This window comes from Notothenia coriiceps, unplaced genomic scaffold, assembly GCF_000735185.1.
Source record: "Notothenia coriiceps isolate Sejong01 unplaced genomic scaffold, NC01 NC01_scaffold00034474, whole genome shotgun sequence".
NCBI lineage: Eukaryota > Metazoa > Chordata > Actinopteri > Perciformes > Nototheniidae > Notothenia > Notothenia coriiceps.
The window spans coordinates 394665-415856 of NW_011367175.1; the positions used below are offsets into that span (position 1 = coordinate 394665).

General features: G+C 42.2%; 1 protein-coding gene across 1 annotated transcript in view; it reads right to left on the reverse strand.

The window, feature by feature from the left end:
• The window catches only part of clybl (citrate lyase beta like), a 30530-nt gene extending 14661 nt beyond the window's left edge, over nt 1-15869 (reverse strand). The window contains exons 1-2 of the mRNA XM_010790661.1: nt 15760-15869; nt 7478-7688 (exon numbers count right to left, since the gene is read on the reverse strand). Of these exons, the coding sequence (XP_010788963.1) occupies nt 7478-7688; nt 15760-15869 (321 nt within the window). The remainder of the gene's footprint in view (nt 1-7477; nt 7689-15759) is intronic.
• Between the last annotated feature and the right edge of the window lie 5323 nt (nt 15870-21192).

The following is a 21192-nucleotide window of genomic DNA, read 5'->3' on the forward strand; positions in this document are numbered from 1 at the left end:
GGAAACAAATACGCAACAAGAAAAGCATAACATCATTTTTTAGCAGGAGTGAAGTTACACCTAGATCAGGGTTCATACACTTTTTCACCAATGATTTTCAATGACTTTTCCAGGACCTTTACCTAATTTTCCATGACCGAAAAAATTACTCTTTCTCAGCGGTACCACTGAAAATGGTTTATTTTAACATGGAACAGGAAAATAAGGTCTGCATCCGAAACATGTTATGCCTATCTAAAACAAATAGGCTTACTAGCTTCTACACGCTAACCAACTAAAATCTCTCACCAGCAAAATACCTCGTCAGTTAAATACCATTTTACGTTTCATTACTATACCATACAGTATTTATTATCTTTATAGTATTACTATTTCGGCGATTAGATTAAATATAAATTATATTTGATGCAACTTTAGTTACATTTCCATGACTTTTCCAAAACTTTGGGAAAAATATTGTTTTCCATAACTTTTCCAGGGCCTGGAATTAGCATTTTTTATTTCCATGACTATTCCAGGTTTTTAATGACCGTAAGAACCCTGCTAGATGCTTTTTGTCTGTAAAACTTAACACATGTATACAAAAAGTGTCACTAAATGAATGTGCTATAGTGTTCTTGATTGCAAATCAAACTGAATCTTTAAAATGTGGGTCCTTGAAAGGAAGGGATTTTTTCTCAACTTGGTGTCATGATCAGTTAATGTGATCAAGGTGCTAATAAGCAAAAGAAGGTGTGAAAACACAACGAGTAAACATGTGTCTTGAGGGCACATGTGAAAAGAAAATGCAACTAATTAAATGATGACAACAAATGGCCGATGGCAGTGTATTGAGTCTAGAGAGAAACAGACTGTGCCAAGCTTTGTGTAGAGGCCTGCAACACACCGTTAGACAATCCTTAAATGGTATGCTTCTTTTTGGTAACAAAAAAAAGGTTGAGTGTATCATTGATTTAATATAAACAAAGATATGTTCCTTTTTTTCAAATCTATTTTGTGTTTATTTGTTTTAGCAGTATAAGAATGTAGCTAGCAGGAATTACAAAACCTGACATTAAGACAGAAAACTTAAACTCTGTTCGTTTTTTTGCAAAATAAGAGGTACAGCCTTGCTTTCTTCTTCCCCTGCGCAAACATCTGCTCCATCCCTTCCCTCCACCTCCCATCCTTTCATGTTTTCCTCTCCTTGTCGCCTTCTCCATCATCACTCCTCCTTCTGGGGTTACTCTTCAAGTATTGCGTTGTGCAGCCCACGTAGCACAGAGCGTTGAGGGCTTTGCCTCTGCCAGTGAAAACACGAGAGTGTAACAGGATAATAAGAGAGGGCCTCTCTGTTCTCCATGTCTCAGCATTTTCCAATCCCTCACTCGGCTTCAATCCTCGCCTTTAACCCACGGTATCTGGATCAGCAGCATGAGTGCGTTTCAAAAAGATACTCAAAAGAAACGAAAAGCTCAAATGTAATCTATGACTTATAGTGGTATCTAAAAAGATACACGTGAGGAAGTGGTTTTACTCCTTTAAATCCTTCCGCTTTCCATTTGCTCCGACACCGTACAAGCTCTCACCACTTCTGAGCAACGAATGCTAATCACAGCGATGTCATCACTCTCCTACGCACCCTGACCTCTCGTTCGCCTATCATTCCCTCCCTGAGGTCTCCCATCGATACCTGACACATGACGCCTGGCACACAAATGCAGCGACAGTCAGTGAGGTTTGGATTTGAAGGTTTTTCTGATAAGGCGGGGGACAGGGTCTATTTTCTGGCTGAGCGACTCGCATCCCGTTTGAGAGTCTTGGCAGCCTGACTGGGAGTTTCTCGAGTCTCCTGGGTCCTCAGAGGTGTTGAGCGCACAAGTATACAAACACATACACACAAGAACATGCATATACCCCGATTTAAATACACACTGACACACACAAAACACAAATGCTCAGTATTCATAAATCAACTGGCTAACATCATTTCCCAGGAGCTCCTGTCAAGAGTTTAGTCACTTGAATCCGCTTAAATGGAGAGCAGATCTTTCAGTGTCCTCTGGAATAACACAGTGAGCATTGAACTGAGGTCATGTTTCACTTGACAGTTGGCTGTATAATTTATGTTAAGTTTAAAATCTCTGGTGTCAGACACAGTTCATGCATAGACCTATCTATTGACTGAAAAAAAAGTTTGACTGTAGTAATGTGTTCCCTCAGCTGCTCTCACTGCAACCAGAGGTTTAGTCTATTGACCCGTGGCCAGTAGTTTTAACAGGGGAGGAAGAAAGCGTCTTAAACAGAAGGAAACATGGTCAAACTTGAAGTTCAAAACCTCACTTTGAAGTGTAATTACATATTATTGTTAGTAGTTTAACTGTACCTTATTATACAATAGACCTACAATAAGGTGCTGATTTAACTCCCAACTAATTGCTCAAGCTGTATTTGGTCTTGACGAGTAGGTGTGTATTATATTCTGTCGTATTCTGTGTCTTAGGGTTAGGGTTTTGACATTATCTACGACGATTGTTGGAAGCTAGAAGGGCACAAACCTCCATCAAGGTCAAATCCCTATCTTGCGATGTTAACGAAAGTGAAAAAATAGCTTGTATATCCGCCTCATTAAACAGTATGTGGTCCAAAATGTAATGGGTTTTTCATTGGCCCATGCTCCACCCTTTCGCCCAGGTTTAATGAAAAGTACTGACTCAAGAGTACAATATAGCCATCTATGGTGATGCGTTTATTGCCAAGTTTATTAATTGCGTTATTAAAAAAACTAAAAATATACACCATACTCTAATATCTCCAAAAAGATCTAAGTTCTGTACATTTGCTAACAAGAACCATTAAAATAGTAACAATTTAAAACAAGTCAACATGAGACCCAGGTGTCTGGCTTCCACATGGGCCCAATAAAAGCTACGGAGGGGGGGGTGTTGATCATTATTGATTATTTTAGATTTAGGTTTTATACGCCTTCAGACAAAGTTGAAGTGGAATTGGCAGATTTAATACTCCTGAAAGTTACGCTGATACTTAAATATACTGAGGGTGAATGCAGACACTGGTCCTGCGTCATACTGGACCGTTCAACAGTGAGCTGCAGACTGTACCACTATGTGTATGTGCCGCTGCGCATGTGCACTGTTGCTCGTATGTGTCTACGTGTGCACGCTTGCCTGTGTGTGCATGTTTGTGTTCTGCATGTCGTGTGTGTACTCGTGCGCATTCGCAGGCGCGTGCTGGTGTGTGAGAGGTGCTCCCCGTTGTGTCGACCGCGCCACCATGCCATCTGGAGAGGAAATCGAGTGTGAAGTACAGTATAGTTTGGGACCAAGCTCCGTGGCAGCGGCTCAGCAGTTAGTTCATTAGTTCCAAACTTCCAGGGATTAGGAGTGAATCTCTACGGCAGGGAAGCAGGGGGGAGTCAGGGAGGATGGAGGGACCCATGTGGGGAAAAGAGAGGGAGAGCGAGAGAAAGGCCAGGAGGAATACTGGACCACAGGGCACTAAGAGACAGAGAGGGAACACGATAGCGAGAGATAAACAATCTTAACCCTTAGGACCCTGGCGAAGGAGAGAGGAGTGAGAGGGAGGGACAATGAAAGAACAAGACAGCGAGGGAGAGAGGAGGAGAGAGGACAGGTGTAGCCGTCAGTTCCGCTCCGGGGTTTCAACCTGCCCTCCCTCTTCCTCCACCCCACTGATCATACAGATATGATGATATGTGTAAGAGTGTTAGAGCAGTCAGCCTTGTCTTCCCTCCCCTCTCTCCTCCCCCCTTTTCTCCCCTCTGGGTCTGTGGTGACAGTTAGCAAGCTCTGGGTGGCTCCTACCCTTTACTCCTCTTCTCATCTCCCTGCCTCGTAAGCAGCTAGCATCACTGCCAAGATGGAGCGTAGACATTTTTGGAGTCAAAGCGGCAGGCAATTAAAGCGGGCACTGCCGGATTTCACTTTCCAAAGGGAGGGGGTGGACTGACCTTCAATGGCGTACCTTTTTGTCATGAATATCCTTCTCTGTTTTAAGGTGAGGGTGACAGATAATGAAAAGAATACATTAATGAACACATAATAGGAGGGTGGTTCTGGGCAGAAGCCCCATTTAAGGCCTATCCATGCATACTCAGTAACTAACCTCACACTTCACCTAACGCAGTGTTGGCTTTATTAAAACAGAGGTTCGGATGGCATCAAGAAGGCCTTGACTTGCTTTGCTCCCATTATCTCTCTCCAGAAGAAAAAAGAAACAGTCATGCATTAAGACCATTGTTGAGGCCTGGGATCTCTTGGCAAATGCACAGTGCCAACTGAGAGGTTGTCATGGTGAATATAGTCGCAGCTATTGTATGCACCATAGCATTTGTCAGTCAAACATTTTTCATTTCCAATTCAGTTGGTCTAAGAGCAGAGTGGATCATAACGTTTAGCCCTGTCGGATTACAAAGTCAAAAAAGTAACATTCGGTTTTTAGAAACCTATGGGCTACCTATGGGCTACCTATGGGTTACCTATGGGCTACCTATGGGCTACCTATGGGCTACCTATGGGTTACCTATGGGCTACCTATGGGTTACCTATGGGCTACCTATGGGTCACCTATGGGCTACCTATGGGCTACCTATGGGCTGACTGTGGCTGCGAGTGCGGTCGTCTTTCAACCAGAGGGTTGTGGGTTCGATCCCAGCCAGTGCAGCCAACATGTCGATGTATCCTTGGGCAAGATACTTAACCCTGAGTTGCTCCCGATGGCATGGCCAACGGTGTGTGAATGTGTATGAATGTTAGTTCCTAGAGTAAGGTACACTGCTCTGTGTGAATGACATGTAAATGTAAAGCACTTTGAGGGGTCGTAAAGACTGGATAAAGCGCTATATAAGTACAGTCCATTTACCATATGTTGTAAGTGTTCAGAGCTTTTAAAAATAATTATATGTCTTGGAAGAGCTAGCATGCAGTGCTTTTTCAGCTCAAGGACCTATAACGGAAATGCGGTGGCTCCTTTCTGACAGTTTGGTCAGAAACATGAACATGAGTAGCAATGTGTGCTCTTCCTGTTCCTCCTCGCGCATAGGAGCAAGTCCTGCTGCTGGGTTGTTGCCCTTTTACGGCCCTGTCCAGCTCTCCGTGTGTAATGGCCCAGCTACTGGTATCTACTTCATACTCTGGAGACTCTGCTGGGAGATACAGCAAACATTATTGTGACGGCAACGAGGTGGCCACCTGTGCAACCTGCATGTGCTGCAGGTACGTCCCTCGTGCTCCAGGAGTGACAAGAGCACTAGTCAAATGTAAAACGTGAGTAATATCACCCAGAAAGGATGAGCAGATTGAACCGGTCTTTGGCCACCAGCAGCAAAACCATTCCCCTTTTTGGGCTCGTCTTGCTGTTGCCTAATTTGTCACAAATACAGGGGAATTTGATTCACAAATCATTTATGCTTCTAAACTGGACCTGTTCCATCCCAGAAGCTGAATGGACTGAGATTCAACCTGGGATGATTTAGTGTTCCCTGAAATGTTTTAAGCATTTGAGAAGCGCTATCGGATTTGTCAGACTTGCGTTAGAAGGACAACTTACCAACATAGCAGACACACCACATGTCATTACTAGGATGCTGAATGTACCAGACAATGATTCAATCGGGTGCTGCTGCCATTTGCACCAAATGTAATTCCAACACTGCATATTTAGCCTCTCTTAATTGAAAAAATCCAATGTATGTAAATATTTTTGCATGACTCCAAAAAAATAAAATATACTTAGGGCTATTAACTCATGGTATCAATCAATGAATATAATATATAGAGTATGAATACATATAAAGCAAATATTTTTGAATTTTTGTACGAGAACTAATTAGCAAAAGTGATTCCAAACAAAGAAATCAATATCCAAAACAAATGTCGTTGACACAGACCGGAACACGCAAGAGCTGTTCATCCAACAAGAAAAATACCAGCGTAAAGGGAAGGAAAAAAGACACAACAACCCCCATGGATTTTCAATCGCCACAGTGGAGTAAGAAGCTGAGAGTGTGGGAAGTGAAGAAAGGCCAGTAGGAAAGGTGCATTATGTTATTGAGTAAATAATACATTTTTATATCACACAGTATGACCTGGCAAATACATATTGGGTAAGTGGATTTTGGCCCACTGTGGCTGACTGTAATATGGATTTATGATGTCAAAGAATGTGATGCAATGCTTTGTAATGTATATTGCTGATGCAGCCAGATCAGAGGAAGGAAAAGTAATAGGATTGTGGGGCAGGGAACTTTAAGGTGAAATACTATTGTTAGAGAATGTATTGTTGGTATTGTTAGAGTTCTACTAGTGGAAGACAGAGAGGTTAGCCTATTCCATTACATCAAATTACTATTCATGTCTTACATTGCACTGTAACTTATATTTTACACCTTTCTTATTCTATGTTAGCCATTTTATGTATGTGTTTCTGTTAAGCTTTACTTTACCTGAATGCTTGTAATGTTTGTTTTGTTTGCCTTGTGTTGAAATGTGCTATATAAATAAAATTTTACCAGGGCCTAAATGCAGTCTTTAAAAAAAGGTACATCACACCAGATCACAAAAGGTCTTCTAGAAATGAGAAAAGATCAGGTCAAATTCAAAATTCCCAATTGATGCCACTAAACTTAGACTTTTAACCTTAAGGCGTGAAAACTGCTTTAAGAAATGAGTGGGTAAAAGCATGATACTTTTAAGGAAATAAAAATAGAGACACAGCTGCTCAAATGCTGACAGGCTGACATCCACTCTCTGAATTCTCCTCTAGCCTGAATGGCTGCATTCCTCTCTACATTTCCCCCTCTAACACATAATAAAGACAGAAGCTCTGACATCCACCAACTCCATCGCAGGGTCACAGTTTAGCCTGTCAGTCACACAGGCCATCATCTTATTGTCTTTGTCTGCTACAGGAACAGCCTGCAGCTATATCAATCATCTTTATTATCATGACTTAAAAACCTTTGTTTGTTAACTTTTTACCCGGGCCCCTTCTTTATCCCACTCTCCAATCACAATTTCATGGGCAGTTCAGCAGGGCCAATGGGGAGGCTGAGTGGGTGGGGGGAGAATGCTTTTAACCTGCTGCATCTGGTGCTTTCCCGCTGCTAACCCAGTGGGACATGGTCACCTTGTATTAAAGGACCCTGATAGGGGGGCACCACTGCCTTTATACTATCATAATAGGGTGAAATGTGCTTGTTTTAAACATCTCACTTAGGTAGTTTTCCTTTCAGTGATTAAGACCAAGCACCTGTCTGAAGGAGGCAAAGGTAATTAAAATCATTCCGGATCTCACAGCTGTGAGTGTGAGTGTGTGTGTGTGTGTGTGTGTGTGTGTGTGTGTGTGTGTGTGTGTGTGTGTGTGTGTGTGTGTGTGTGTGTGTGTGTGTGTTTTTTGTGCTCCTTGCTGACCTGTTCTTATGAAGCTGCATTTTATTTATACATGTGCATTTGTGTACCTTTTTGCTGAGGGCTACGCCATCCTCACAGTCCAAGACGGCACAGTCGACATCCAGCGAAGCTAGTTTCCTCAATTTCCGCTCATCATTGCCGGGGCAGTAGAGAACCGCCCTGCGGGGTATGTAGCGCAGTGAGGAGCCTGCCGAGTGGTGGTGATAACGCCCGGCCTCGGTATTCTGCCAGGCTGTGGGAAGGAGCCAACCCCTCTCCCTGTCAACACCAACATAAAACATACATAAGCACAGTGGCACAGGATGGAGCAGACACATGAGTTTGAGTCAATTTCATAAAGACTATAGAGCAGTGTCTGTTTAAACTGTGACTGTTCGGGACAGGCTGATTTCTTGGCCCTCAGTACTGACTTTCTCCAGAACCGCTCATCCACACAACAGAGTGCTTCATTTTAGTTAAATACTCTCGCAAAAAATGCATGTCTTTGGTGCATACATTACTCATAAAAACCCGCGGTATCAATACAGCGCTAAGGGCAATGAATAATGAAAGGTTGTTGCTGCATTCATCCTCATAATATCTACAGTTTTTATATTATACGCGAGGATCCAGAAGGAGGTCTCTTCCTCAACACTAGAGTGAAAGTCTGGAAACGTTTCATTTTGGGAGTTCTGTTTGCCCTTCAGCTGTCTATTGAAGTGAATGAGACACGTTGACCTGTGCTTTGGCTCCCTTTGTTGAGAACAAACTCACCCAAACACTGAGCCACTCATATGCTAATGTTGCCAGACTACTGAATATCTGGGCAGGCAGGAAGTGAAAGAGTAGGGGTGGTTGGAGCTGAGTCATGGAAACATTTAAGTTTAGGGAAAACAGAGACTGTGCTAAAAAGGAACATGTTGGCTATTTCAATAATAAAATAAAATAAAAGTGTAATATGCTTCACAGAAATCTTGCAATAGGAGGTGAATAAGCCATGTACAACTTAGCCACGTAAAATAAAATCAAAATATATCAGTATCAAAGACCGTTTATATACATAATTCTCATTTCCAAGGTCATTATAAAATTGAAAAGATCCTCAATTTTTTTTATTTGATTGTGAAATATTAGTTAAAAAAATGTGGCAACAAAGTGTCTGACGGCCATTGTATTTTTTTAGATGCACTGACTGAGCTACTGTGTGCCGCAGCAAGACTTGAATTAAGTTCATGATTTCCAGCTTAACAGCATGAACAATATTTACTTTGATATCCACACAATGAAATACCAGGCTGACAAGTTGTTGCCATGCTCATCATCAAATCTCCGACCTATAATAATCACAATTACTGCACACCAGTTTTAATTATTTGCTCCGTTAATCAAGCTTCTGAAACAACTTGCCCTTATAAATGGCTAAATGTTAGGATCAGAATTATCAAATTACAGCGAGAATCAGCTTCTCCCACCACCACCTCTCGCTGGGTATCAGAAGCCCTTCGAGGGATCATATTTGTAATTAGTGTCCTTCTTAGCCTAAGGAAGAAGGGGGCTACTCTTTCTGCTGAAAAGGGGGGCTGAATTATTCTGTTCTGCACTCGAAGAAGGAGCAAAAGTCACTTCAATGGCCACTTAATCCTGTCAACTCCGCTTCCACATGCCCTCCAGTCCCAATCAGGCCTAATCTGTGCTGAGATGGAGCGGTTGTCGCAGGCAGTTCAAACCAATCCAGGTTGCTTCCAGCACTTTAGTGCTTCCAGGTACAAAGAGCCTACAGAGACTGGAGACAGACTCACAAAAGCTTTAGGGAGAAAATATTGCAAAGGTTGGGCTCTAATACTATAGGGCATATTGTAAACCATTACAAAAAGGGTAATAGGATGGAGGTGGAAGGGTTGAGTGGTAGGGGACAAGGAGGGTGTTAAGACTTACATTATTATTCTTTTCTGTGCAAATCACTCAGAAAATAATTCTAAAAAGAACTATTCTGACCAGCTTCGAGACAAATATATTATGAGAAATTAAGTAGTCGAGTGGAAGTGCCTTGATGTTGGCTGGAGTCAAAAGCAAAAGGTTGATAACAGGGATGAAAAATGTTCCCCATAATTTGACTGTGCTTTCTACTTTTCTTGTGTAGCTAACAGGAGGTCTCATCCTAAAATAAACTGGCATGTCAGGAGTACAATTCAGCTCATTCTGAGTTTTCAAATGAATGCCAAAGGCATAACAAAAACGTTATTCTCCTTCAAGAAACAGTATAAAATCCAAATTTTGAGTTAACCATCATTAGAGACACAATTGTGAGATGCTGAAACCTAGCCATAATAACTCAAAGCAACTGTCATTTCCCAAACCAAATGTAACCATATCATTTCATTTACTTTTATCTTGTGTTGTTTTAGCATTAGGGTTTCACAATTAAATAGCAGAAGTGGTGGCTAATATTAAACATGTCCTTGTTCCACACTTAGACCCTAAAAGGAGTTTTGCACACACACACACACACACACACACACACACACACACACACACACACACACACACACACACACACACACACACACACACACACACAGGACATATCATCATTATTAGATCACTAGATTCTTGTGTTCTATATATTTAACAGTCCCCAAAGTACCATATGCACCCATGTTTTTCCCTCTACCTTCCTTCTTTTACATGAAAGGTTATGATAACACAGGGTTGTGTGGTTAAATTAGCAGCTGTAAAGTGGTGAGACATGGCCACAGCGACTATGTTTACTGGTCTGAGATCAGAGGTAAGTGTGTGTTAGTGGGTTTATATGGTGCTGGATAGGACTGGTTCTCATTAGCAGAGAGGCTGCAGTAGAAAAGGCCCAATGGCATTAGAAGGAGGAAGCTGAGGAGTGTAGTGAGCATTTTGTTAGCCTCAACATGGGTCATGATTATTGCAAAGCCAACAGCACAGTATTGAAGCTGCTTTATTAGCAAGTTATTATCATAAACAGCAAACTTCTCCAATCTAGCCGAGCAGATTTCTGTACCGTCTTCTTCCAACATCTGAGTGTATCTTAACAAAGAAGTTAACTGGTTTAAAATCTACTGATCTTCAATCCATCAGAATACCGTCTGATGATCTGACTCTCACCGTACGGTTCTCTGTAGTGTCCAACTACAGTAAATCCACCTTGAACCACATCCTTGCTACATATCTTATCTTCACCGCTCTCACACAGTCACTGTTCACATTCAGCTCCTGTTTCCCCAAGTTTCATCTTGTTATCTCTGAAATCCCCTGTCATGTAATCCAGACAGGTGTACTAATATTCCTCAAGGTAACAGTGACTATGCTATTTCCTAAGTCCTAAGAAATGTCATACTGTGTATGTATCTGGCATTTTAACGTCTACACATGCTTCTGGCATGTGGGGGGTCTGTGAACATTTTCAGCAATTCAGTATCAGTCATTTTAGAAAACACATAAGCACAACATTGGTGTAGTGATGAAACCCTGTACAGTAGAGTACATTAAAAGGGGAGCTATCATGCAAAATGCACCTTTTTATGTCTTTTATACATAAAAATGTGTCCCCGGCGTGTCAGGGAACTCACACAGCGTCAGAAAATAAAATTCTCTCTCTTCCTTCAAAATCTCTAAAAACGGGGCTAGAACGGAGCTGATCCAGATTTGCGTCCGATATGACGTAATACCGGAAATGTAGTCTGGCTTTACACCCACAGCCCTATTGGAAACGTTGCTATCAGAAACAATGCCCGACTGTTTTGGACGTAATATGGTCGGTGCATGTTTACATTAGCATCGCTAACACTCAGAGCTAACCTGTACTGCACAGAGCATTACATTACATTTCATTTAGCTGACGCTTTTATCCAAAGCGACTTACAATTACCGATTACAGGGACATTCTCCCTGGAGAAACTAAGGGCTAGGTGCCTTACTCAAGGGCACACTAGTGGTGGTGTTCCAGGCGGGATTTGAACTCACAACCTTCCAATCTTCAGCCCACCTCACTATCCATTAGACCACCACTACCCCAGCTTCAGCATGTGTGTGAAGAAGCAGGAAATAAAAAGGAACTCACCTTGTGGTATAACCGGCAAGAGAGAAAGCCTTTGAGCTCCATACTGTTTCAGAAATAATCCTTGATAATCCATGATATGGCGTTTCATCACCGCAGTTTCTGCCGGTAGAATCTCCCGCATGAGCTCAGCCCCCTCCTTTTGTTTTTCTATCAAATTTCTTCTTTTTTTTTTTTTTTTTAAAGCTTTATAGCCCAAATCAGCACTTTTGAAACAGGAAGTGAAATAGATGGATGTGAGACATGGCTAGAATGGGTGATCCGTTTGATATTTTGAGCAAAACACTTCATAGACATGTTTTTTATATATTTGTATATATCTGAGACCTATGCTATTGCCTAAAAATAGCATGATAGGTGCACTTTAAGTTCATATCATCAGTTAGGGGAAAAAAATGCTTTTAGTTGAACGATTTCGCTGACGAAGAAAAAAGATTGTTTATTATTCGATTACAGTGGGATTGAAGATTATGGCTATGTGGGGCTAAAATATTTCACAAAATGTCGTTTTCTGAGGAGTTCTAGGATGGGAGCCTTTTTTGTGGTGGATTTTGATGCAGTTTGCAATGTAAAATACAAGATGTTGTATTCTTGCCTGACAAATCTTATCAATATTGCAGAGACAGCTTTGGTTTCTTAAATTCAAGGCAGGGCACTTAAAAAAAACATCACATACTAAAAACTGCACACTTTGGCTGCATTGTACAGCATTATTTAGGATGGAAAGTAACAGGAAGGAAGGGTATATTAGATCTTAATAAATATTCAACTCGACACAAGATCTATGTCATAATATCTAGCCACTGCTGATTGCAGTCTGGTTCTCAATATTGTATTATGAATAGCCTGTAGTAATTGCTTCATTTTGATGACATGATGATCACTATTTCCTGTAACTCTACTGGCCTCCACCTGGCAGCATAATAGCCTAATTCAGGTGGTAATATTCATCTTACCATATGAATTATAGAAGATAACAAGAGCCCCACTCCAAAACAGACCCTGACGACAGCCTCCCTCTCAATATGTAGATTTCCACAATTATCTCCAGCATGGTGGTGCGGGCAGAAGCTGTGTCTAAAATGCACAAAATACAAAAATCTGTGTTTCCACCCCACAATAATCAGCTACTCCTTAATATGGATACTACATTCTGTGGTATGTGGTGATTAAGATTCCAGATTAAATTTGGTGAAAATGAAGATGAATAAAGAGTAGGGAGGAAATCGATGTTCCTGAAGGATAAACAAGCCCTCCTTCTGCAGAAAGCTGTCTGCGGGTGGGAAATAAAATGGTCAAAAAGTCATCAATATTTACCTAGCTTCATGTCCACCTGCCTGTCTGACATGTTTGTGTTTTTTAGAATGAAAAGGAGAGCTGAAACACTCCCCGAGCACGGCCCTGCTCTCAGCATGATGCTGTATGTGTGGAGGCTTTTTCTCCACACTGCCTCAGGTATGAGGACACAATTGGAAGGCAGACAGATGCTGAAAAATTAACCAGAGACACCCAAGACAGGGGAAGGAAAGAAAGTCTTTTGTTCTACTTTTTCTCTTCTCTGCCCCCTGCTTTCTTTGATTGCCCTGCAGCAAGTTGGAGCGCGGGATGAGCAATCCGTCCCCCTCCAGATCAGATGGGGGGGGGCTGGTATCTCAGACAAAAGTATACTGGACCTGCTTGCTTTATTTCTAAATGAAATGTATTGTGCTAACAATAAAACTACTGATTTAAAAACAACACCAGATATTCAATTTACCCTGAGCAGTTATGAAAGCAACATGATAAAAAATACAATGCTCCAACATAGTGGGAGAGATAATTATTACCAAAGTTTTCTGCTATTTAACTAAATTAAGCATTTCCTTTTGGCAGCGATTGGAGCATACAATTTCTTGTAATGTCACTTCCTCACATACTATCACCTTTGGACCCACATCTTCCTTTTCTCGCTTTAATTCAAGTGACAAGGATGTCCCTTAGCATCGACAATAGCCCTTACTCCTCCTCCCTTCCATGTCTTCTTCCCCTTTCCGGTCTCATTAGTTTGGGTTTTATGCCTTAATCTACACAATGAGGATGAAGTCATGGCGGTTATCTTCAGCAGCCAATGTCTGCCTACCTGTAATCCTTCTCAAAGTCCCCGGCTTTCTCCCAGCTCACAAATCGGCACACAATGCTTTTATGCAAGGCCTCTGCCGTAATGCCAAGAGACGTCTGCAGACTTTCTTTTCTCATCCCTCAACATAGAACTAGTTAAATCCCACTCTTACAGAAGAACTGAGATGTCTTTATCTAGGTCTCAGGACAGGGAAAAGTCAGAATGTAAAAGATATATAGTCCTATTTCTGTCCAGCTCTCTCCGTTTCCTTGTCTGTGTGTCATAGACCAATCCATAAATGAATTCAAGTAAGCATTGATAATTAAGTAGTTCATGCTGCATATATACACACAAAGTGTCATACAGAAATAAACTAATGATTAATAGAATATAACACTAAATGTGTGCAGAACAATTGACTTTAGTTGAACGTAAAACAAAAAAACCAAAAGAAAATCAATGAATTTATCATTAAAAGTTAATTGAGAGGGGAGGTCAAACAAGTTGCTCCATTTGAGGAGGGCATAAGGGGGTTAGCTTTTAACTTAGCATTTTTATTGACTCTGGCAAAACAAAATGAGCGGGCTCTGTAGGATTGTGCACTCTGCATTGGCCATTCAGGCCTTCAGAGCCCCATTGTAGTACTTTGAAGAGAATGAAAGGAAACCCCACTGGTGGAAATGCAGTGGAACAGCCCCACAACAGGCCACAACTGTTCCCTTATGCATGAAAGGCAGGGACATAAAAGACAAGATGGACTTCTGAGGTAGGGCCAAAAACAAAGGCAACAAAAGTGCTGATCACGAGGGGATGACACGACTCGTCTCGGCAGAAGGAGCAAGGAAAAAAGGGCCAGGGGACAATAGCACTCCCGGCCAAATGACATGTTGAAGAATTGAAAAATCCACACAAGAAGTGTCTTCTCAATTCACTAAACCCACAAGGGCTGGGTGACTGTCGGCTAGACCCTGGTCAGTCTGATGGGGGGTGGACTAAAACAGCCCACAGCTTTTCTCTCTCAAACTTTCTTTCCAAAATCTTTCACCGTTTTGGCAAGCATCTTGGCAAGGGCAGAGACAGACTGGGGTGATGGCTTTAGTCTGAAACACCAAACCCAAACCAAACCAAACCTAATCAAAGCATGGTGGGTTCCGCTCCCGCAGCTTCCGTTTTGATTTGTTGGCCGTCTGTGTGTCTGATCTGTTTCTGTTTTCTGCCCTAAACACAATTATGCCACTGCCTAACCTCCATGGAAACAGTCAGACGGACAAAAACATGTTTGCTCTCATTCAAACAGCTTGTTTTTTGTGACAGTGCTATGGCCGCTGATATTTGTGCCAATAAATCACAAGTCGTTTTTAAATAATGCTCCGTTAATAAGATAACTTCCTGTGGATTTACACCCTGTTGGCTTCTAGGCTGGAAACAACTTTGTATTTTTATTTCGTGTTAAAAGGAAATAAATATATATTGTAAATGTTTGTTGGATGCAGGGCTCAACTAATTAAAATCCATCCATCATGTTGTTTGCACCAAGGAGAAGAATTGAAGATAGTCAGCTTTATTTCCCTTACATTGATGAATAATTGGTCACACAATTACATCTTACTCATTGCATATAGATTAGAACATATTCCTCTTAAATAAAGAACCTAGATGCTTCTAAAGTAACAACCATGACTACTTGTTGTAAGCCAAATGCTGAACAGTGCGCTCCACAGGTGAAGGCCCTTCTCCACGATAGCCTGAGGCCTATCCCACAATTCTTCACACATACCCATGGGCCTTTCACTGGCCATCCCCCTGTCTGATTAATGGATCGATGTGGTAATTGATTAGTGAAGAGGAGGTGGGAATAAGAACATAGGTCAAACGTCAATAATGTCCCCCTCACAAAAGGTGGAAGACGTAAAATGTAACAGTGATAGCCTGCAGCCAGACCTCTACCCATCAAAGCCCTGGCAGGGCTAACATAAAGTCCCCGGCCCATTCTCAAGCCGGCCCTGCCCTCCCTCCCCAGCGCTCCTTTTCTCTTGGTAATGCCGTCTGTTAAAGTGACAGGAACCATTCTGGGAGCTGCTTGTCAGCTCACCTTCATAAAACAAGCCGTAAAGCAGCAAATAACAGGCTTATATGGCTTCATTATGCTGCCTATGTAGGATCACAGTCCTGGGCTGAGGGGGGTGGTGCTGGTAGTGGAGAGGCGGGAGAATGTTGGCAGGACAGCCTGGTTCTCGTGGAGGTTTGTTGTCCCAATGGCTGTCGCCATGTCCATGTTTGCTCAGGATAGAGGACCACTTGACCCCCTTCAACCCTGTGCTCCCTGAAATCCAAATCAGGACAAACAAAGAGGTATGACTGACTTTGTTGATGCTAGGACAGCTCAAATCTGGCATCATGAAAAACAATTCATCTTAATGTTTTTTGTTCTTTGTTTAAGCCCCTGTCACACTGTCCCGAAATTGACACCCGATGGACACACGAATATGGAATTGTGAATTTCGCACGAAGGTGGCCCCGAACCACACACGAAGGCAACATTTACATTACATTTAAGACATACAACTGCAACGAAAGTAACACAAACAATTATGTTAAAGTATTATGATACTGTACTGATATTTTCAGACTTTGTTCTTTACTTTCTCCGTCTTTATATGTAGAAGATATTAAGTTTTCTCCGTCATGTAGTTTCCATAGCAACAACAACTTCCTCGCCTTCAAAATAATATATTATATCCTTTTTAGTTTCACAGAACACAAATTGGGTTATTTACATAATATGTTTACATGATTTTTTTGTGCAATAAAACAACCAGATGGACACACGATAAAGGAAATGTTCAAATTCGGCTCTGATCGTAGCAACATCGGGCCATTAGTGAGGGCATCTTTGGCAAGCCAAAGACATTTTGCCACCGCTCCCGAAGTTGCTGCCGGAGCCTGATAAATTCCACCGGCGGTCATACGATGGCTTAAGATGCCCTCACGAATGCCTTACGAAGGGCAAAATGGACACACGAAGTCAACACGAAAATGAACCTTCACAAGGTCCTTCGGCAATGCTTTGTGATGCCAAAGATGTTGCCACCGCTCCCGAAGTTGCTGCCGGAGCCTGATAAATTCCACCGGCGGTCATACGATGGCTTAAGATGCCCTCACGAATGCCTTACGAAGGGCAAAATGGACACACGAAGTCAACACGAAAATGAACCTTCACAAGGTCCTTCGGCAATGCTTTGTGATGCCAAAGATGTTGCCACCGCTCCCGAAGTTGCTGCCGGAGCCTGAGAAACTCCACCGGCGGTCATACGATGGCTTAAGATGCCCTCACGAATGGCCCGATGTTGTTACGATCAGAGCCGAATTTGAACATTTCCTTAAATCGTGTGTCCATCGGGTGTCAATTTCGGGACAGTGTGACAGGGGCTTTAACACCACAAGATCATAATTTGGAACCTGAAACAATACCATCTGTAAATCAAGCGGGAAGAATGGTGTGTGTGTGAATAGATAGAGTGGAGATGAGGGGCCAGATGGAGCATGCATCTGCGACAGTAAACCTTTGGCCGTGGCAGGGCTGGACGTGAGAGAGATCCTCATTTATTTCATGCAAATATCTTTGGGCTGTTTCACAACTTGACAGTGGGGGAGGTGGTCAATATCTCAGGTTGTGTCTGAAAAACAGTTCCCCTGTTTTCTCTTTTTACAGTCAGCCACGGGTGCCTGGCAAAGAAGACGGCAGCAGAAGCAGCGAATGTGTGCACTTCTGTGCTTACCGTGGCACGTATCACTTGACTTGTTTCAAATGGAAATGCAGCCCTATAGTGGCATAACAGTTGTAATCTAATTTCAAAAAGCAACATTTGACAGATCAACTTATGTTCACATCATCACCTTAAAAATATAAGATGAGGCCTCTATTAGGGATTCAAGAACTATAAATAGGCTGCTGATATTAGCAAGTCAAATCAAAGCATAACGCTTGCAGAACATCTGGTAGGCAAGCTTACAGTGTGTTCAGCAAAAGTATCTGTCCCTTTATGTGCTTATCTGTCATCTGCAGAGTCCCAGTCGAGTAGAGATCAGTCACTTATCTCTTTAGCAAGGCTGCGAGGCGGCGGTACAAACACCATCACTGTGATCATTGTGTAGTTAATCGTCACCTCCATCAACATTAGCACTCTCTTACATGCTAACCAGAGGGGGGAAAAAAGGGGCAGCTGACGCACTATTCACACACGCTCTATTCTGATGCTGACACTTGTTCTCTGAGGGGAGGTTTTAGGTGTCAGGATTACAGTGCATGGAAGAAAAGGAGGAGGAGAGGTGGGGAGCTTTCTCCACAACTCATGTCACCGAGTCGGTTTAAAGTGGAAGCAGAGGGAGGAAGAGAGCAGGAGGGACAGGGAGCCAGGAGGGTTGATGTGTGTTTACTTTTGAGCTGACTCTCAACCAATGGCAAAGCAAAGAGCAACACATAAACTAGACCCATCTGACACAAAATATTCCAACACACACCTTTCGCTGCTTGATACAGACTGACCACATTGTCACAAGACCAACCACTGGTTATATGACCTAAATAGGCATCCTGTGAACTCCACAAAAAACACACAAAAGGTCAGAAAGGGTTCATATAAAAAGACACACACACACAGAATCATGGCTATTACATTCAATTGGCTCACGGCCAGAACAATTCTAATGTGTTGCCACATAACCATATGGATACACACATCCCTGCCTAATCTAACAAACACTGCAGCACACACACACACATTCTGGCCAGCACACAGACACACACATCCGGACTGTAAAACAGCATTGCCATCTTGAGCCCCCTGGATCACCGGAGCCATCTGACACTGTAGAGCCTGAATGCATTAAGACTGGCAAGGTGGCTGTGCTTTCCATCTCAGCTAGCACGGTTACATAACCCTCCATGTTATGAATGCATTAACAGTATTAGTACTGAAGGTGAGAACAAGCGTATTCACAAATGGTGCCACCTCACATTTACACGATGTTTAATGTTGCTTCTGGATGGAAAACCACTCCCATTAGGCTTATTATCCAAGAGAAACCAACTGCTGTTACACACTACATTCATGGGAGAGCAACTAAACAGGAGGCAATACAAAGTATTAGTCCATTTTGAGAATGCTTCCCTTGCATAAATCAACTCAACTATGTTTTAGATTTTAAACATGCCCTGGTTTACTCTACAGGTGTCAAGGGTCCTCTGGGGGGGGGTAAGAAAAGATTTGGGAAGAGTAGGTGCATGCAGTGAAGGGGGATTGCTAAAGGTCAAAGCAATTGCATTGATTAAGTCTGAAGTAGAGGGAAAGAAAACAAGAAATGGGCACGCATGGTTGCATGGGCAAGCTGAAAAATGGTCTTTCAAATCGCACTAGATGGGAGAATCTGGGCTGGGGAGTGCCTGTGTGAGCCCTGGATAAGGATATGACAGGGACAGTAGATCAGATGGTACATCAGACTATTAGGATATTTGGCCTGCGATGTGATATGTGCTGCGTCTGATCTCCTGCCCCCACCCATCCACCCAACAGGGCCCAGACACAAACACGCCCCCGTACCCCCTCCTCGGACCCCAGAAAAAAACTCTGACAGATGGGTGTACTGGAAAGATCCACTCAGGAGACCAAAACATACTAAGGCGCTGTCTGTCTGACGTTTGGATTTGGAGGGAAACGACCAGAGAAAAACAGGACAGAGAAAAAAGGGACATCTGTGGTATTTGTCTTATTTCCTCTCTTGTGGTACACGATGTGTCAAAAGTGAGTACAGTATTTTGGATCATATTCCATTTAATTAATGAACTCAAACCCAACATTCACACCCCAGCTCATAGCTACTCTTCCCTGTTAGTTGCCTGTGCCCCCAAGTGGTTGAAAATGATAACTGCTTCTCTTTTAAAGCAACTGCATCCGTTTTAAACTTGTGCACTGCCTCAGTAACCAAGAAAACTAAAGTATAGCATACTCCTTTAATCAAACATCAAAATAGCTCAGTAAACTTCAAAAACTCTTGTTTCAATATAATATTCAACAAGCAGTAAAAGGAAGGGACCAGATGCATTACAAATGGCTGCAAGATGATGTACTGTAACATGTTTTTTAAAATATTTTTACAAAACTCAAGTAAAACAAATATTTGAATTCTGGCTGGATGAATATTTCTCAAAAAAGAATAAGCATTAGCCGTCTTTCATGTTTGAATGTTGAGATCAACTCTGCCTCTTCACAACTTGTTAAAATAAGTTTTCCTGAATGAATACAAATGTGTTACATCTGCTGATTTAGTGAGTATCAAGATGGCAGAGTAATATCCAAGATGGCGAATAAAGTAACAAAGAATGACTTGGCTTCAACACATAGTTTTGTCATGTTCTTGAGGTTAATAGAATATCCCCAAAACAATCAGAGTATAATGGCTTTCAACCATAGCACTGCTTTTTCCCAATATTTTCTATTGGGGGAAAACAAAGACTCATTGAAACCATGTTTGAATGACTATTTAAAGAGCGATTTTAAGTAATAAAGCTGATGCTCCCTATAGTGTTGTAATGACAGACGCTTCATTCTTTTAACCAACGGGGATGCCTTTTGCCCTCGACTTCTGCCCAGCCCCAAGCTTTTAATTAAGACTGGCTTAGGCCCGATTGATCCTGACACACCAGGAAGTTTCTTGAAAATCTGACTGCCAAAACCATGGAAGTATTATATAGGCCACAACCCCCCATAGCAGCCCACAGCCCCTCCCCACACCCCACATAAAACAAGATTGTAAGCTGAAAGCCCTTCCAGTCAGTCCAAGAGATCTTACATTATGAGGTATGCCGACACATTCGGAATTAACTCTCAACTACACAAGCATCAACATGATTTTGTTGGCAGTTATACGCACATTATAAGAAATAAGCAGGTAGGGGATTACTCACCTATTTCTTATCCCCTTCTTTCACCAACCCATATCAAATGTTAAACCACGAAATTGCTTGACAACAGTAATTGAACTATTAAGTCGTGTAAACTTGGTTCCTCACTATTAACTTGTTATGGCTTTATTAATTAAATACGAGAAAAAAAAGTACAGCAATACGTCTCCACAACAGGCCTACACACAGCCACATCATTAAATCAACAACACATTTCCTGTAGCTAAAGCTGTGATGCAAATAGGAAACTGGGATTGTCAGAGTGTCGGAGCTCAGTGTGCTGCGGGTGTTGTGCACCACATGGAGAGAATTCTTGTACAGGCTTTAACCGCAACACAGCCACTGATGTCAGAGAGCCCCATGAAAGTGCAAGCGCTCCACAAACACCGCCTTCATTTCATGGTGTTCCAGTATTCCACAGGGTTGAGTCCTGTGATAATGCTACAAATATAGTAAAGCCTTATGTGAACTAAATATCAACTTGTAAGATCGTTTAGTTTAGCTGACAAAAATATTGCCGGACAATATGTGAGTTTAAGGTTTAGTCGAAGACATACACGACTTTGAATAAGGGAACCTCGCCACCTGAACAGTTTCTTCCTCTCTGCTACAGGCCTCATCAATAAGGCCCGCCCCC